At 36.8% G+C, this 19093-nt stretch overlaps 1 protein-coding gene across 4 annotated transcripts; it reads left to right on the forward strand.

Annotated features, from left to right (window-relative positions):
* Positions 1-8175: 8175 nt before the first annotated feature.
* LOC123897255 lies at positions 8176-16712 on the forward strand. Of its 4 annotated transcripts, XM_045947824.1 has the most exons (4): positions 8176-8565; positions 9924-9984; positions 10495-11509; positions 16399-16712. In XM_045947824.1, the coding sequence occupies exons 3-4, from the start codon at positions 10498-10500 to the stop codon at positions 16431-16433; spliced, it is 1047 nt and encodes a 348-aa protein (XP_045803780.1). In that variant the 5' UTR covers positions 8176-8565; positions 9924-9984; positions 10495-10497; the 3' UTR covers positions 16434-16712. The 4 variants fall into 4 exon arrangements, 3 of the variants coding, with proteins under 3 accessions (XP_045803780.1, XP_045803774.1, XP_045803790.1); XM_045947818.1 differs by having other exon boundaries at positions 9924-11509; XM_045947834.1 differs by lacking the exon at positions 9924-9984.
* The last annotated feature ends 2381 nt before the right edge of the window (positions 16713-19093 follow it).

Raw genomic sequence — 19093 nt, forward strand, 5'->3', positions numbered from 1 at the left:
GATTATGTGATTGTTAGGAAGACGTGCTTTCATAATTTATGGAAGCTTCTTAAGAGTAAATATACAATTCACTTTCAGTGGTCTAGATCTAAATGACATCAAGAGGGAGACGTAAACTCAAAGTATTTTCATGGATATTTTGGCACGAGAGAGGAGGAGGTCTATCTTGGCGTTAAAATAAGGTGATGTTTGGTTATATTCACTTGATTAGACAAGTGATGGAGTCTTTCTTCTTGAACCATTTTTCTGCTCTTGTCAGAGTTAGGCCTAAATTGGTTGGGGTTAGCTTCCCAACAATTTCGATAATGGAAAATCTTATCCTTTCTATCGGCTCCTTTTTCTCAAGGTGAAATTGAGAAGTAGTGAAGGAGTGTGATATTGGTAATAAGAGCCCATAGCCTGATGGAAGGCCAAAACTTGGTTGAACCATTAGACAAGTCTCCCATGGCCGTGCCAGCACCAATTTCAGGTATGGATCTTTCCCTAACAAGATTTTATGCGACGATTATAATGCAAAGAAAGATTCATTATGGTGGAGGGATATTTGTTCTATCGGGGGACGACGAGAGGGCGACTTTGGTTGGTTCCCATCTAACATCAATAGTGTGTTGGGGGATGGTTCATCAATTAACTTTTGGCAAGAAAAAAGGTTTGGAGGTACTCCTCTCTATTATGCATATCCTCAATTATTTCGCCTAGAGAGCTTTAAGGAGGCTATAATAGCCAATATAGGCAGATGAGTGGGCTGAGAGTGGCGTTGGCATTGGAATTGGTTGGAAGCTTTATCCAATATTGAGGTTGCAGAGTTAATTGAATTAGAAGGGGTATTAGAAGGTGTCTGGCCGCATTCAGATATTGATGATAATCGACGATGGATCGCAGACTCCTCAGTAGAGCTGTCAAAACGGGCGGCCCGGCCAATTTTGGGCCGGCCCGGTCGGGCTTCGGGCTTCGTCAGGCCAGGCTAAAAAGTCGGGATAAAAAACGGGCTACCAAAATTAGTGCCCGAGCCCGGCCCGGTACGGGTAGTCGGGCTTTCGGGCGGCCCGGTTTATCTTAATTTTTTTTTTACTTTTAGTGCTCAAACTCAACTATATAAATAACATTAATAATTCTCGCGCGTCCTATTTTTTACTCATCCGCTATAAATATTATATAATTCGCGCGCGCCGTATTTTTACTCATCCCCTATATACGAATTTCTCGCGCGCCCTATTTTTACTCATCCACTACCTACGGGTTTCTCGCGCCCTATTTTTACGCATCCGCTACTTACGAGTTTCTTGCGCATCATATTTTTACTCATCCGCTACCTAGGACTTTCTCGCGCGCCCTATTTTTACTCATCCGCTACTACGAGTTTCTCGCGCGCCCTATTTTTATTCATCCACTATGTACGAGTTTCTCGCGCGCCCTATTTTTACTCATCCACTAGCTACGAGTTTCTCGCGCCCTATTTTTATGCATCCGCTACTTACGAGTTTCTCGCGCGTCATATTTTTACTCATCCGCTACCTACGACTTTCTCGCGCGCCCTATTTTTACTCATCCGCTACGTACGAGTTTCTCGCGCGCCCTATTTTTATTCATCCCCTACCTACGAGTTTCTTGGGTGCCCTATTTTTACCTATTTTTATTCATCCCCTGCCTATAAATAATTTATTTATATTTATATTTATATTTCTATTTTATTTTATTTTTAATTTTAATTTTTTCGGGCTTGCGGGCCGCCCGCGGCCCATTCGGGCTAGCCCATATTTTAATCGGGCTTTGTCGGGCCGGACTAAAAAGCCCGGAAATAATTCGGGCTAGGATTTTCAAGGCCCGAGCCCGGGAAAAAATCGGGCTTGGCGGGCCGGCCCATTCGGGCTAGCCCATTTTGACAGCTCTACTCCTCAGGTATCTCTACACAGGGGCGTCTCCGGGTTTTAGGAGACCCTGCGCAAAATATAGAAGTGGCCCCTTAATATAAAAAAATTATTTTTTTTATAAAAAAAAATTGTCGATTTAAATTGCGTATAATATAAAAAAATTATTTTTATTCTTGTAAACATATAGATTATCAATATTAAACCAATTGCATCAAATCAAATGGGATAAGAAATACAAAATAATTATCTTTGTATATAACGTCAAAAAGGAACCTCCTAATCTGAGTTTAAATTTTTTTTTTTTCGGCTTTTCACCACCAGTTGAATCTGGGTCGGGGGTCAGTTCTGGCATCAAGTGGTTCCAGCCCCCTCCCGATCGCAGTTGTGGGGGATCGAACCGCGGTCCTCCCTACCAAGTTCAGCACCAATCTGAAGGTGTGAAAACACAAGAAGGGGGGGTTGAATTGTGTTTTAGTCAAGTTTAAAACTTTTTCAAGTTCTTAACAAAACTAAACGGCAGCGGATAAATAACACAATAAACAAGATAAAAGAGAGAGATCACACACAAGCAATTTATACTGGTTCCTCTCACAAAACGAGAGTAGTCCAGTCCCCTTGCACTTCCAAGGGATTTCACTATAATCACACAAGATTACACCTGCTCAAGCACACAAGCAAGAGACTTCTCAACAATGCTCAAGCACACAAGCTTAAGACTTCACACTTAAGCACACAAGCTTAAGTTTCCTCAAGTAAAAGAAAAGTATATAACAATATACAAATGCTCTTAACAGAACCTAATGAGAGCCAATACAAAGAGTACAGAGTATTAGACTAAAGTGCAAAAACACTTAATGAAAGGTTCAGAGCTTGTATATAACGAGTTCAGAGTTTGTTCAGCGCACGTTCAATCCTTGATAATTGTATATTTGTTGCAGCTGATCCTTCTAGTATATATAGTACCAGAAAAGAGTCGTTGTAAAAAGAACCGTTGGAGTTGATAATCTTTTGTCTTCAAGCAGTCTGTCTTGATGCAGTTTGGTTGTATCCAAAACTAAGAAAAAGTTTCAGGTACTTTGACTACAGCAGAGAAGACTTTCCTTATTCAGCTAACAAGTCTGAAGACCCACGTTCTCAAAAGAGGACAGACAAAACAAGAGTAGCTGAACTGATCAGGCTTGAAAGGTCCTTTTCTTCATTGGTAGAAGAGTTGACTTGCAAAGGGAATCTTCACAGATATCCAAAAGATCTTCAGAGGTTGATGAAGCTTTAGTCACTCAAGAAGTTCTGAAGACTTCATCATCTGAAGGTTGTATCTTCTGAAATCCAACATCTTCTGAGCGTCTGTGAACTTCTGAATTCACATCCTCTGAACTTCACTCAGAGCTTATATGATGCTTATATCTGCGCACTTAAAATAAATTTTTAGTCCTTCCAATTGTTTATTAATACTTTGTTATCATCAAAACCTTCATGGATTTAGGGGCAAACATTTTTAAATCAATTTTGTTCCAACAATCTCCCCCTTTTTGATGATGACAAACATAAGTATTAATTGACAATTGTTGTTAAATTAACTTATCATGTTTCTCTTAGGTTTATGAGGTTTGCAAGCTCCCCCTAAGATTGATACTCCATAAAGTCTGAACTTTATGTTTTATCCATGATATTTTAATTTAGTATAAGATTAAGATAATTTGAAATAAAACAAATTTCATATCTTTCTTCAGAGTGAGAGGTTTGCAAGCTCTCCCCCTAAGTCTCATAAGGCTAAGTTAAAATTGCACTCTTAACTTATCCTTACTTATGAAATTTATTTTAGTTTCAACTAACTTAGTCTCCGCATTGAAATACGTAAAACAACTTAAAAGTAACAACTTTTAATTTAACGGATAAAAGCGAGATAAAAGTGTGGTTTCAGTTTTTTGAACTTATCACTTATCAATTAATGCGTAACTACTCCCCCTTTTGTCATTATCAAAAAGTAAGAAAAAATTTATATAACCAAGACAGTCAAAGAAAGAAGAGTGGTTGTTACAAAGGTGAATTAATTTCAAAGACAGAAAACAACGCGCTTAAAAGGTTATAAAAAGTGAACGAGTTAACATGCCTTCTTCACGTAAAAACAAGAATAAACAGGTGAAACAAGAGAGATTAGGAATAATGAAAAGATTTAGTTTACGCATCGCAGAGTTTAAGAGAAAGAAAGACGAAGAGAAACGCGAAAACGAGGAGAAAAATAAAGAAGACAACAAGAAACCACAAGATGCTGAGATAATAATCATCTCATCAGATTCTGAAGCTAAAGAGAATGAAGATGATGCTGACTATGTTGAGTTTTTGGCTAGCTATGTTCCATAAGAAGAACAAGAAGAAGAAGAACAAGAGCAAAACCTGGATCCCATAGAAATTTCATCAGATGATGCTGAGGAGAAATCAGAGATTTCTTCGGAGTTTTATCCATCTGATTAGGATTAGGTTGTCTTTTTCTTTTTCTTTTTACCAATGTACTCAACATTGTTAGATCATTAATAAAAAATTTTCGTTTTAAAAGCATCTTGTGTTCTTATGATCTTATTTATCAAAGAAAATTGGCACAAAAAAAAAAAAAAAAAAATAACAAACCACATAACCAAAATAAGAAATTTTTGCAGACAAAGTAAGAACAACATAAACAAAACAGCTTGAAATAAAACAATTGTTCAGAAACTAACAAGAAAACAAGAAAAACAGCTTAAAACGAAAACAACTTAAAATAAGTGCATAGAATCCTAGGGTTTCTTAAGGAAGGCTAAAAGTTGGTCAAATTTGTCGTTCAAAGATCCCACATTGGAAACTAAACCATCCACCTTGGTTTCCAATGTTTGGTGAGCAGCTCTTTGCCTTTCCAAACCTTCCTGGTGTTCCCTTAGAGCTTCTTGAAAGATCTGCAACTGATTAGCCACTACAGGAGCTTGATCTTGAACCAAAGGCACTTGTTCTTCAACCAAAGGTGCCTTGCCTTTATCAGAGGGTTCACCTTCCTCTGGATAGTCAATCATCAGCACATCCTCTTGATTCTGAGAAGCCAGCACATCATCCTCTGAGAAGTCCTCGGGTTGCAACTCATTTGCCAACTGGGCAACTCTTGCAGCAGCTTCTTCTAACCTTTCAGACTCAGACCTCTGAGCTTCAAGACTCTGAAACAGCTTGGAGTCTATCCAGATGACTTTGAAAGCGTTCAGACGTTGTTCAGCAGCAGCAAGTGCATCCAGCTTAGCACGTTCAGACTCAGCATGATTAAAAGTGGTTAACCTTTTCAATTCAGCCCTAGCCAGACTTTCCCTCATGAAGCTTATCACATCCAAGTCTCTACTTCCAACTACAGCCTTAATTTTCTCAGCAGCACCATCCAAAGCATTGCAAATCCTTGCCTTAATGCTTGAAACTTCCAAATCCACATCAGAAGGACAAACTAGAAACCTGTCCTTTAGCAAAGATAATCTAACCAAGTCTTTATGCAATTGAGTGGATAGATTATTGAATGGGTTAGATGATGAGGGTGAAGGATTGGGAATGGTAGAGATATTGGTTGATTCATTAGCAGGATTGTCAATAATGACAACTTCTGCCTCTGAAGGCTTGGGGGCACAAGTATGAATACGCTCAGGAGAAGCATATTCAGCACTTGGTTGAGGTTCAGGAATTGGATTATCTGTTGGTTCAGGGTTAGATGGTTCAGGATTTTAATGTTGTGGGGATGCAGGTTCAGATGACAGAATTGGAGATGGTTGTTTAGTGGGAGAAGCTTTGTCAGGGTTTGAAGTGTGTGATGTAGGTTCAGATGGTGATATGATAGGTGTTTCTTTTTGTGGTTGAGGTTGAGGTGATTTAGGTTTTGGAGGTGATGAAGGTTTCTGGGTGAAGGTTTGGTTATTCAGAGGATCTGGACTAAGATTTTTTTCTAATTCTGATAGGGGGTTATCAGAGGTTGGAGTTTCAGAGGCTGGTAAAACAGTTCTGAGAGGTTTGGTGTAACCTATTCCAATCTCTTTTGCATTAAAGACATACTTAGTAGACTTACCTTTACCTTTAGGAGTAGGAGCAGGTCTTTTCCTCAAACGTGCAGCCAGAGTCTCTTCATCAGAGTCAGTCTCATCTTCTGACTCAGTCTCTTCAGATGAGCTGGATACTTCAACAACAGCAGGCTCTTTTGAAGCTTCTTCAGTAGCCTTGGTAGCAGATTCTTCATGTTTTCTCTTAGTCCTTTGCTCAGCCATAGATTGTTCAACTTTAACTTTCTTTTGAGCCAAAAGATCTGGCTTAGGTAGATCATCTTGAGCTTCAGCCTTTCTCTTTTGCTTTCTAGAAGGGTTATACTGGTTTGCAGGAGCCTTTGGAACCATACTCCTATCAACAGTAAAACCTTCTTTTCTGAGCACTTCTAAGTAGTCCTGAATTACATGCTCAGCATCAGCTTCAGAAATAACAGGGTAGCCTTCAATGTACAGACGATTTTCAAGCCTAACAGAGAATTCTTGAGGAGGAGCAACAGGCTTAGATGCAATCAAACGCATCTTGGATAGAAAACTAGCATTCAGAATCTCTGGATAAAACTTCTTCTGAACCAATTATGGGTGGAACTTCTGCAGGTTCTGAACCACGTGACCTTGATATAGAAGGTCTGACAACAACCTGGGATAAACTATAGTAGTTTTCCTCTGAGTCTTACTTGCAAAAATTGCTTCACAAATCCGTTCAAAAAAGTAATCTCCAAGATTAACTCTCTTCCTTGTCAGAAGGAAATATAACAAATGACGATGCGTCCAGGAGATTGTATCAGTCCCTCCAACTCTTGGACTGATAGAAGCAAGGATTATCTTGAACATCACTCTGCACTCGTCAGTCAATCCTTTGACTTTCCCTTTCAGCTTAAAGTCAGTGCAGATGAGATGCAGAAGATCATCTCTATATCTGGTATCCTTTTCAAAAGCATCTAACTCTATCCCAGAGTTAGGTAGACCAAGGAGAGCATTGAAATGAATTGGTGAGAAAGCCATATTCATCCCACAGATGTTAGACCTAATCTGAACACCTGTAAATTCCAGCAAGCCCATTTCCTTCCTAGTTTTACCCTTCAGACTAGGATCCCTCTCAATAGCAGCAATTTCTTCCTTCTTTGCTTCATGTTTATCAAACACTCTTGCTTTCATCCAAAATTTCTTAAGCAAGTCTGGGTAGATAGGACCGTTAAGCATGTCGAAGTACTTATCCCATCTTTGTGATGTAAAGTACTGCTTAACTTCAAAACCGTTTGCAGAAAGACTATCAAAGTCCACAATCTTCTCAGACAGAAAGCAGAGTTCAGATTCAGGAAACTCCATCTCGTTCCCAACAATCTGAAGATTCTTGAACATAAACGGTGGAATCTTTGTTGAAGAAGATGACGAAGGTCCGACCATTGTTGGAGATTAGGGTAGGGTTTGGAAAACTAACGAGAGAGAAAGAAAGTGTGTTGAAGGTTTAGAGAGAATATGAAAGTGTAGGTTGTGAAAGTGAATAGTGTGCAAGTGTATTGTGTAAGTTTATTTAAATGAGTACAGTTAACATGAAAATAGCAAATTTGGGAAGTTACGCTAATTGACAGAAAGTTGAATACCAAAAATCATTATTAACCACCCACTACCTGACACACGTAGACCACGTGCAGAAATTTACTCGGTAACTGCTATTTTAATGGACAACTGTGCAGCAGTGAATACTAAACGTTTCCCACTTAAATAGTTCAGAGCCTCTGAGATATTTAAAATTCTCTATCAGAGTTAGGTACTTCAGAGCTTGTGTTTCAGATGATCTGAATCATAAGTTCTGATATACATAACCTCTTACACTTTAAAAGCCCAAAAAAAATTTTCATTCAGAGATTGAAAACATGTTCAGATGTTTCTTTATAAAATCAAATCTTTCAACATGTAAGGCTTTAGTAAATATGTCAGCCCATTGATTTTCAGTATCAACAAACTTAATATCTATAATGCCTCTCTGAACATAATCTCTGATAAAATGGTGTTTAATTTCAATATGTTTGGCTCTAGAGTGTAGGATAGGATTTTTAGATAAATGAATGGCTGCAGTATTGTCACAATATAAAGGAATATTATTACTGCTTACCTGATAATCTTCTAACTGATATTTTAACCAGAGTAGTTGTGTACAACACTTAGCTGCTGAAATGTATTCTGCTTCTGCTGTAGACAAAGCTATAGTAGTTTGTGTAACGACCGTTTTTAGAATTAATAATATTTATTATTATTTTGTTGTAGTCATTATGTGATTAATTGTGTTTTTGTGTGATTAAGAGTATTTTAGTCATTAATAGATTATTAACTAGATGCGGAGAGTTAAATTAATTATAAGAGAGATAATTAGTTAATTATGAGAATTAATAGACTTTAGATGTTATTGGGCATAGAATTTAAAATAAACATGTTATGAGTAGAATAGAGGAGAAAATAGTAATTGTGTAGAAAAATTAGGTTAGAAAGAATAGAGTAGTATGAGAGTTGGTCACAAAACCAAAAATAGAGAAAAGGGAGGTAGAAAGAGAAAGTAGAAGAAAAATAATGTTTTAGAGAGAAGTTGGAGAAAAGCTTGAGAGAAGAGGAAGAACTTGAGGAATTGAAGAAGAAGGACTAAAGGTTTCAACTTTGACAAGGTATGAGAGTAGTAATTTATTCATTTTTAGAGATGATTTATAAAGAGGGGAGGAGAACTTTTCTCCTCCATACCCAAACTCTTTCATCTCTTAGGGTTGTGGGAATTGGAAATTGGGAATGTGTTTATATTCCTTGTTAATGCATATATGATGTTATTGCTTTTGATTGATTGCTTAAGCTTTGTAAAAATAGTGGATTTTGAAGATTTATGATAAAATCTAATAACTTGGAGATAAGTAATTAATCTTGATGATTTTATGTTTTTAACTTATGTTTAAGTTGTTTATATGCTGGGTATTATATGTAAGTGCTTTTCCTAAGTTCAAATAAGTGATTTTGATGAAAATAAGCACTTTTTGGTTCAAAACTCGTTTTTATGAAGATCTGCAAATACAGGTCTTTGCGTCGAATATTAGTCGACGCTATGAGCGACGCAACTGGTTGTTTGACAGTTTGACTGTTGACCCTTTGACTGTTGACCAGACTGCGTTGACCGTTGACTGAATGTTGACTTTTGATGGTTTATTCACCCGGAACCTAATTTTCACAGTTTTTCGTGTAGATTCCGAATCCGAAGTTAGTTTGCCGAGATAATGCTTGATTGTTAATAATTGCTTGTGTTAGAAGCATGATTTGAAAATAAAATGAGTTTTATGTATTCAAATGATTGAATAGTTATGAATATATGTTAGTATTCTTTTCAATGATATTTGGATAGTTGATTGATGGAATAAATGCATTATGTGTGATAATGATGTTTGTGATTGAATCATAATATGACTTGCTAGTTGATTGTGAAGTTGATAATTAATTGGAATGGTAATTATGATTGATAGTGTACATACATATTGGTATATGTGTAGATGTAAATATCATATAATTGCTATGTGAACATTCCATGCACTCATGTTGTATGATTGGCCTTTGGTAAGGTTGGAAATCCAATGTAATTGGTCAAATGCATAACCGCTTTGGTAAGCAAAAGAGAGATGCAGAGGAGGATATAAGTTTATCCAAAAGAATCGGTACCACATGCATTAGATATGCATTAGGAGACATTACATCTCTATTCGACATTAGTGTGCATTAGGGATTATGTATTTATTATACTTGATACTTGGTAATTGTCATTGAATTAACATAAGTGTTCCTTTGATAATTATGTGTATATTTGTTATCTAATTCGTTATGCCATATTGTTATGAGTATGCTTATTAGATAGAATTGTGTAGAGATATATATGCTTATGCCTTACTTTTATTCATTCAAGTGTGGATAGTAATCTAGTCACTTGCACTTATATTGGGTATTTTGCTAACTCTCTGTTTTGTGTATGTGCTGGACCTTTGGGGTCCAGATTCTCAGGTCGACGATTCTAGTGCTCAGGAGTAGTCGCGTTCTATCGCTTTTGCTTAGTGGTGAGGGTTTAGCTATGCTACCCGTTTTTACCTTAGACTTTAGTTTCCTTGGTTTGTAATAAAGTTTAGTGCTCTGATATTGTAACACTACCTTGGGGGTAATCGTTTGCATGCTATTTTGGATATTGTCTATGATTAGACCTTACGTATGTTGATGTTGTTTTGATGAATATTTTCCTTTGGGACTTATGAGATTTATTCATGGTTTTGTAAGTTGATGCATGCTTACTTTGAATCAAAGTATTAATGACTATTTCCGCTGTCGTATTTAAATGAATTATCTCTGATGAAATGGAATTTACTTTATGTGTAATACCTTATATACTTACATGGTTGCTTTATTTAAGTTATTAAATGCGTGTAAGGGTTAGGGTGTTATATAGTTGGTATCAGAGCAAGGTCGATCCATTGGATCAAATAGGTTTAGATTACCCTGTGTGTAACACGTGTTAGGGAAACACTGTTTATGCTTTTAGCTTTCTTAACCGTTGTTGGGTGGTGATGATACATGTTATGGGTCGAAAGGCACTTGCCGATGCTATGAAGTTGATGGCTAAAGCCATGGCGCAGGATGCCGCTAGTAGGACCGCTGAGAGGGAAGCCCAAGAACATCGAAGAGGTGGGGAGGATGAACTCAGACTTCAGAGGTTTATGAACAATAAGCCACCGATCTTTGATGGAGGCTATGATCCCGAAGGAGCTTTGAAATGGATAGAAGGTGTTGAGAGAATCTTTAATGCAATGAGGTGTCAAGATGTACACAAGGTTACTTTGGGAAGCTATGTCTTACATGAGGAAGCTGACTATTGGTGGAAGAATGCAAGCCAAAGATTGGGAGCAGGTGGAGCTGTGATCACTTGGGATAGGTTCAAGAGGGAATTTTTGATTAAGTATTTTCCAGCTGATGAGAGAAACCGAAAGGTTGTGGAATTTATGGAACTTAAGCAAGGAAATATGTCTGTTTCGGAGTATGCTGCCAAGTTTGAAGAACTTTGTCGTTTCGCTCCTCATTATAATACCGTGGAAGCGGAAGAAGACAAGTGTGTGAAGTTTGAAAATGGACTAAGGCCCGACATCAAGCAGTTGATTGGTTTTAATGAGATTCGTGACTTTCCTACTTTGGTGAACAAGAGTCGTATTTGTGATAAGGATGGGAAAGCCAAGGCTAACTACTTAAAGGCGGTTAATGACAAGAAAGGAAAGGACTATGTAAAAGGGAAACCTTATGATAAGAAAGGAAAGAAGAGTGATGAAGGTGGTAGTAGTGGAAAAGGAAAAGGTAATGGGAATTGTTTCAAGTGTGGTTTACCGGGACATCGTTTCTTTGAATGCCCAAGAAAGGATGATAAGTGTCTTAAGTGTGGAAAGATTGATCATAAGACGGAAGAGTGCAAGAAGCCAGTTGTTTGTTTCAATTGCAAGGAAGAGGGTCACAAGAGTCATGTTTGCAAGAAGCCAAGAGTGGCTGGAGGAAAAGTCTTTGCTTTGGATGGTGGAGATGTGGAAGCGGACAACTTAATCCGAGGTATTTGCTTTATCAATAATACTCCTTTATCTGCTATTATTGATACTGGTGCTACGCATTCTTTTATATCTTTGGATTGTGTTAAGAAATTGAATCTCAGAGTAGAGAACCTGTCTGGAAGTATGGTTATAGATACGCCTGCTAATGGTTCCGTAACTACTAAGCTTATTTGTGTTGATTGTCCTGTGACTGTTTTTGGTAGACATTTTGGCATGGATCTTGTTTGTATTCCCTTAAGTAAAATAGATGTTATCTTTGGTATGAATTGGTTAGAGTTTAATCGTGTTCACATTAACTGTTGTAAGAAGACTGTATTGTTTCCAAAATCGGAAGAGAATTTGAGTTCGAAACTCATGAGTAGTAGAGAAGTGGAGAGATCCTTGAAAGAGCATGAGAACATGTTTGTCATGTTTGCTTCGTTGATGTTGGAAGAGGAGTCTGAAGTTGGTGCGTTACCTGTTGTGTGTGAATTCCCAGATGTATTTCCTGATGATGTTTCAGATTTACCACCCGAAAGAGAAGTGGAGTTTGCTATTGATGTAGTACCTGGTACTAGTCCAATATCTATGGCACCTTATCGGATGTCAGCTGCAGAACTTGAAAAGTTGAAGGAGCAGTTAGAAGAGTTATTGGAAAAGAAGTTTATCAGGCCTAGTGTATCACCTTGGGGAGCACCTGTGCTTTTGGTGAAGAAGAAAGATGGAAGTATGCGTTTGTGTATTGATTACCGTCAGTTGAACAAGGTAACCATTAAGAATAAGTATCCACTTCCGAGGATTGATGACTTGATGGATCAGTTGGTGGGTGCTTGTGTATTTAGTAAGATTGATTTGAGGTCTGGATACCATCAGATCAGAGTTAAAGCGGAGGATATACCGAAGACTGCGTTCAGAACAAGATATGGTCATTATGAGTATTCAGTTATGCCGTTTGGAGTGACTAATGCACCTGGTGTATTCATGGAGTATATGAATCGAATATTTCATTCATACTTGGATCGGTTCGTAGTAGTGTTCATTGATGATATTTTGATTTATTCAAAATCGGAAGAAGAGCATGTTGAGCACTTGAGGATTGTATTGAAGACGCTACGAGAGAAGAAGTTGTACGCGAAATTATCTAAGTGTGAATTTTGGTTGAATGAGGTTAGTTTTTTGGGTCATGTGATATCGAGTGGGGGAATAGCAGTGGATCCTGCTAAGGTTGAAGCAGTGTCAGAGTGGGGAACCCCCGAGTCTGTTACTGAGATTAGAAGTTTTCTTGGTTTAGCCGGATATTATCGGAGGTTCATTGAAGGATTTTCTAAGTTAGCATTGCCTTTGACTCAATTGACTAGAAAAGGTCAAGCATTTGTATGGGATGATCAGTGTGAAAAGAGTTTCCAAGAGTTGAATATGAGACAAAGAAGATGGTTAGAATTCTTGAAAGATTATGATTTTGGATTGAGTTATCATCCAGGGAAAGCTAATGTTGTAGCCGATGCTTTGAGTAGGAAGTCTCTACATATGTCGTCTCTTATGGCAAAAGAATTGGCGTTGATTGAAGAATTTAGAGATCTCAGTTTGGTTTGTGAAACTACGACTCGAAGTGTGAGATTAGGTATGCTAAAGTTAACTAATCTTTTTCTTGAAGAGATTAAAGAGAAGCAAAAGACGGATGCAAAGTTGTTAGAATACAAGACACTCATCGAAAAAGGAAAAGAAATAGATTTCAAGATCGACGAGAGTGGAGTTATGAGATGTAAAGGAAGAGTGTGTGTACCTAATGTACTGGAGTTGAAAAGGATGATACTTGAGGAAGGACATAGGAGTAATTTGAGTATTCATCCTGGAGTCACGAAAATGTATCAAGATCTTAAGAAAATGTTTTGGTGGCCGGGAATGAAGAAAGAAATCGCAGAGTTTGTGTATGCTTGTTTGGTTTGTCAAAAGTCTAAAATAGAACATCAAAAACCGTCTGGTTTGTTACAACCTTTGTTTATTCCGGAATGGAAATGGGATAGTATTGCTATGGATTTTGTAAGTGGTTTGCCTAGGACTACGAAGGGTAATGATATAATTTGGGTAGTTGTGGATAGATTGACAAAGTCTGCTCATTTTATAGCTATCAAGACCGGAATGTTGGTACCTAAGTTAGCCGAGATTTATGTGGAACAAATTGTAAGATTACATGGGATTCCTTCTAGCATTGTGTCAGATAGAGATCCAAGGTTTACTTCTAGATTTTGGGAGAGCTTGCAAGAGGCGTTGGGAACCAAGTTGCGTATGAGTTCTGCTTATCACCCACAAACGGATGGACAATCGGAAAGAACAATTCAATCTCTAGAGGATTTGTTGAGATCTTGTGTTTTGGAACAAGGAGTTAGTTGGGAGACGTGTTTGCCATTGATTGAATTCACTTATAACAATAGTTTTCATTCAAGTATAGGAATGGCACCTTTTGAAGCTTTGTATGGAAGGAGGTGTAGGACGCCTTTATGTTGGTTTGAATCGGGTGAGAATGTGGTACTTGGACCCGAGATTATTCAACAAACAACCGAAAAGATTAAGATGATTCAAGAGAAGATGAGAGCATCTCAGAGTCGTCAGAAAAGTTATGCGGATAAGAGAAGAAAAGATATTGAATTTCAAGAAGGTGATCATGTATTTTTGAGAGTTACATCGACCACGGGTATAGGACGTGCTTTGAAGTCAAAGAAGTTAACATCTAGATTTATTGGACCTTATCAAATTTTGAAGATAATAGGAAAAGTGGCATATCGGATAGCTTTACCTCCATCATTGTCTAACTTGCATGATGTATTTCATGTATCTCAACTAAGGAAGTATATATCGGATCCATCACATGTGATTGAATCAGATGATATTCAAGTGAAAGAGAATTTGACCGTTGAGACTATGCCTTTGAGAATTGAGGGAAGACAAGTGAAGAAGTTAAGGAATAAAGAGATTGCATCAGTGAAAGTAGTTTGGGGAGGACCCGCTGGTGAATATGCGACTTGGGAACTTGAAAGCAAGACAGGAGAATCCTATCCAGAATTATTTTCAGGTAATTTTCGAGGGCGAAAATTCTTTTAAGGAGGGTAGAGTTGTAACGACCGTTTTTAGAATTAATAATATTTATTATTATTTTGTTGTAGTCATTATGTGATTAATTGTGTTTTTGTGTGATTAAGAGTATTTTAGTCATTAATAGATTATTAACTAGATGCGGAGAGTTAAATTAATTATAAGAGAGATAATTAGTTAATTATGAGAATTAATAGACTTTAGATGTTATTGGGCATAGAATTTAAAATAAACATGTTATGAGTAGAATAGAGGAGAAAATAGTAATTGTGTAGAAAAATTAGGTTAGAAAGAATAGAGTAGTATGAGAGTTGGTCACAAAACCAAAAATAGAGAAAAGGGAGGTAGAAAGAGAAAGTAGAAGAAAAATAATGTTTTAGAGAGAAGTTGGAGAAAAGCTTGAGAGAAGAGGAAGAACTTGAGGAATTGAAGAAGAAGGACTAAAGGTTTCAACTTTGACAAGGTATGAGAGTAGTAATTTATTCATTTTTAGAGATGATTTATAAAGAGGGGAGGAGAACTTTTCTCCTCCATACCCAAACTCTTTCATCTCTTAGGGTTGTGGGAATTGGAAATTGGGAATGTGTTTATATTCCTTGTTAATGCATATATGATGTTATTGCTTTTGATTGATTGCTTAAGCTTTGTAAAAATAGTGGATTTTGAAGATTTATGATAAAATCTAATAACTTGGAGATAAGTAATTAATCTTGATGATTTTATGTTTTTAACTTATGTTTAAGTTGTTTATATGTTGGGTATTATATGTATGTGCTTTTCCTAAGTTCAAATAAGTGATTTTGATGAAAATAAGCACTTTTTGGTTCAAAACTCGTTTTTATGAAGATCTGCAAATACAGGTCTTTGCGTCGAATATTAGTCGACGCTATGAGCGACGCAACTGGTTGTTTGACAGTTTGACTGTTGACCCTTTGACTGTTGACCAGACTGCGTTGACCGTTGACTGAATGTTGACTTTTGATGGTTTATTCACCCGGAACCTAATTTTCACAGTTTTTCGTGTAGATTCCGAATCCGAAGTTAGTTTGCCGAGATAATGCTTGATTGTTAATAATTGCTTGTGTTAGAAGCATGATTTGAAAATAAAATGAGTTTTATGTATTCAAATGATTGAATAGTTATGAATATATGTTAGTATTCTTTTCAATGATATTTGGATAGTTGATTGATGGAATAAATGCATTATGTGTGATAATGATGTTTGTGATTGAATCATAATATGACTTGCTAGTTGATTGTGAAGTTGATAATTAATTGGAATGGTAATTATGATTGATAGTGTACATACATATTGGTATATGTGTAGATGTAAATATCATATAATTGCTATGTGAACATTCCATGCACTCATGTTGTATGATTGGCCTTTGGTAAGGTTGGAAATCCAATGTAATTGGTCAAATGCATAACCGCTTTGGTAAGCAAAAGAGAGATGCAGAGGAGGATATAAGTTTATCCAAAAGAATCGGTACCACATGCATTAGATATGCATTAGGAGACATTACATCTCTATTCGACATTAGTGTGCATTAGGGATTATGTATTTATTATACTTGATACTTGGTAATTGTCATTGAATTAACATAAGTGTTCCTTTGATAATTATGTGTATATTTGTTATCTAATTCGTTATGCCATATTGTTATGAGTATGCTTATTAGATAGAATTGTGTAGAGATATATATGCTTATGCCTTACTTTTATTCATTCAAGTGTGGATAGTAATCTAGTCACTTGCACTTATATTGGGTATTTTGCTAACTCTCTGTTTTGTGTATGTGCTGGACCTTTGGGGTCCAGATTCTCAGGTCGACGATTCTAGTGCTCAGGAGTAGTCGCGTTCTATCGCTTTTGCTTAGTGGTGAGGGTTTAGCTATGCTACCCGTTTTTACCTTAGACTTTAGTTTCCTTGGTTTGTAATAAAGTTTAGTGCTCTGATATTGTAACACTACCTTGGGGGTAATCGTTTGCATGCTATTTTGGATATTGTCTATGATTAGACCTTACGTATGTTGATGTTGTTTTGATGAATATTTTCCTTTGGGACTTATGAGATTTATTCATGGTTTTGTAAGTTGATGCATGCTTACTTTGAATCAAAGTATTAATGACTATTTCCGCTGTCGTATTTAAATGAATTATCTCTGATGAAATGGAATTTACTTTATGTGTAATACCTTATATACTTACATGGTTGCTTTATTTAAGTTATTAAATGCGTGTAAGGGTTAGGGTGTTATAGTTTGTCTCTTACTAGCCTAGGAGATAAGGTTTTCACCAACAAATTGACAATTGCCACTTGTGGATTTTCTTTCAATTTTATCTCCAGCATAGTCAGCATCACAGAATCCATTTAGCACATAATCATTGGATTTCTTATAGAGGAGTCCAAGATTAGTTGTTCCTTTCAGATACCTAAAGATTCTCTTTACAGCTGTAAGATGAGATTCTCTAGGATCTGATTGGAATCTTGCACATAAGCATACACTGAATAAAATATCTGGTCTAGAGGCTGTCAGATAGAGTAAGGAACCAATCATACCTCTGTAGACCTTTTGATCTACTTTTCCTTCATCATCTGACTTGCTCATGTTGGTAGTTGAGTGCATAGGAGTGTTCATTATCTTGCAGTCATCTAGATTGAACTTCTTCAGAAGTTCCTTGGTATATTTTGATTGATGAACATAAGTTCCTTCCTTCTTCTGATTGATTTGAATTCCAAGAAAGAATTTCAATTCTCCCATCATGCTCATTTCAAATTCATCCTGCATTATCTTAGAAAAATTCTTGCACAAGGAAGCATTAGTTGAACCAAAAATAATATCATCAACATAAATTTGAATGATTAAAATGTCTTCTTTGGTTGTTTTTCTAAATAGTGTGCAGTCAACCTTCCCTTTTTCAAAACCTTTTTCAAGAAGAAAATTACCGAGTCTATCATACCAAGCTCTTGGAGCTTGTTTCAGACCATACAGTGATTTCTTCAATTTAAAAACATGTTCTGGGTTTGAGACATCTTCAAAACCAGGAGGTTGCTTAACATACACTTCTTCAGAAATAAAACCATTTAAGAAGGCACTTTTAACATCCATCTGATACAAGGTTATTCCATGATTAACAGCATAGGATAGAAGTAACCTGATTGCTTCAAGTCTAGCAACTGGTGCAAAGGTTTCAGTGTAGTCAATCCCCTCTTGTTGACTATAACCTTGTGCAACCAATCTAGCCTTGTTTCTTACCACTTCACCTTGTTCATTCAGCTTGTTTCTGAATACCCATTTTGTTCCAATAATGTTCTTGTGTGAAGGTTTGGGCACTAGAGTCCATACATCATTCCTTTGAAATTGATTCAGCTCTTCTTGCATTGCTACAATCCAAGCATCATCCTTCAGAGCTTCATCAATCTTTGAAGGTTCCATCATTGAGATAAGACCAACTAAAGATTCCTCATTTCTCAGTTGAGATCTTGTCTTCCTTGGACTATCCTTGTTGCCTAAGATCAGTTCCTCTGGATGTGATGATTTGTATTTGAAGGTATTTCTTGGGGGCTCATCATCTTCAGACTCATTAACTTCAGGTTCAGCAGTTGCTTCTGCTATTTGTTGTTCAGAGTCTGTAGGAACTGTTGTGTTCAGAGGTTCTTCAGAGAATGGATGTTCTGAGTAGTTTGGAATATCTGAATATTGATCCTCTGATACCTGAAATCTAGACAAACCTTCCACAAGCTCTGACACTTGGTCAGGCTCTTTGTCATTAAATTTGACATGCATACTTTCTTCCACAGTGTGTGTTTCAGAAATATACAGTCTGTATGCTTTTGAGCGTTCAGAGTATCCTATAAAAATACCCTTATAACCTCTAGCATCAAATTTCTTTAGATGGACCTTGTTATTTAAGATGTAACACGTACATCCAAACTGATGAAAATAAGAAATATCAGGTTTTCTTCCTTTGAACAATTCATAAGCAGTTTTGTTCAACTTAGATCTGATATAGATTCTATTTTGAACATAACATGCTGTGTTTACAGCTTCTGCCCATAAAAACTTTGCTACATTTGTTTCATGCATCATGGTTCTGGCCATTTCTTGCAGAGTTCTATTCTTCCTTTCTACAACCCCATTTTGTTGAGGAGTTCTAGGAGAAGAGAATTCATGCAAAATGCCATATTTTTCACAAAAGTTTTCAAAAGGTTCATTTTCAAATTCTCCACCATGATCACTTCTAACTTTTAAAATAGTGTAGCCTTTTTCATTTTGAATTTGTTTGCAGAAGATGCTAAACTCATCATAAGCTTCATCTTTTGTTCTTAGGAATTTTACCCAAGTCCACCTACTGTAGTCATCAACAATCACTAATCCATACTTCTTTCCATTGATAGAGGCAGTGTGAACTGGCCCAAAAAGATCAATGTGAAGAAGTTCCAATGGTCTTGAGGTAGAGACAATGTTCTTAGGTTTAAAAGATGATTTTGTAATCTTTCCTTTTTGACATG

This window comes from Trifolium pratense, linkage group LG1 (assembly GCF_020283565.1).
Source record: "Trifolium pratense cultivar HEN17-A07 linkage group LG1, ARS_RC_1.1, whole genome shotgun sequence".
Lineage (NCBI taxonomy): Eukaryota > Viridiplantae > Streptophyta > Magnoliopsida > Fabales > Fabaceae > Trifolium > Trifolium pratense.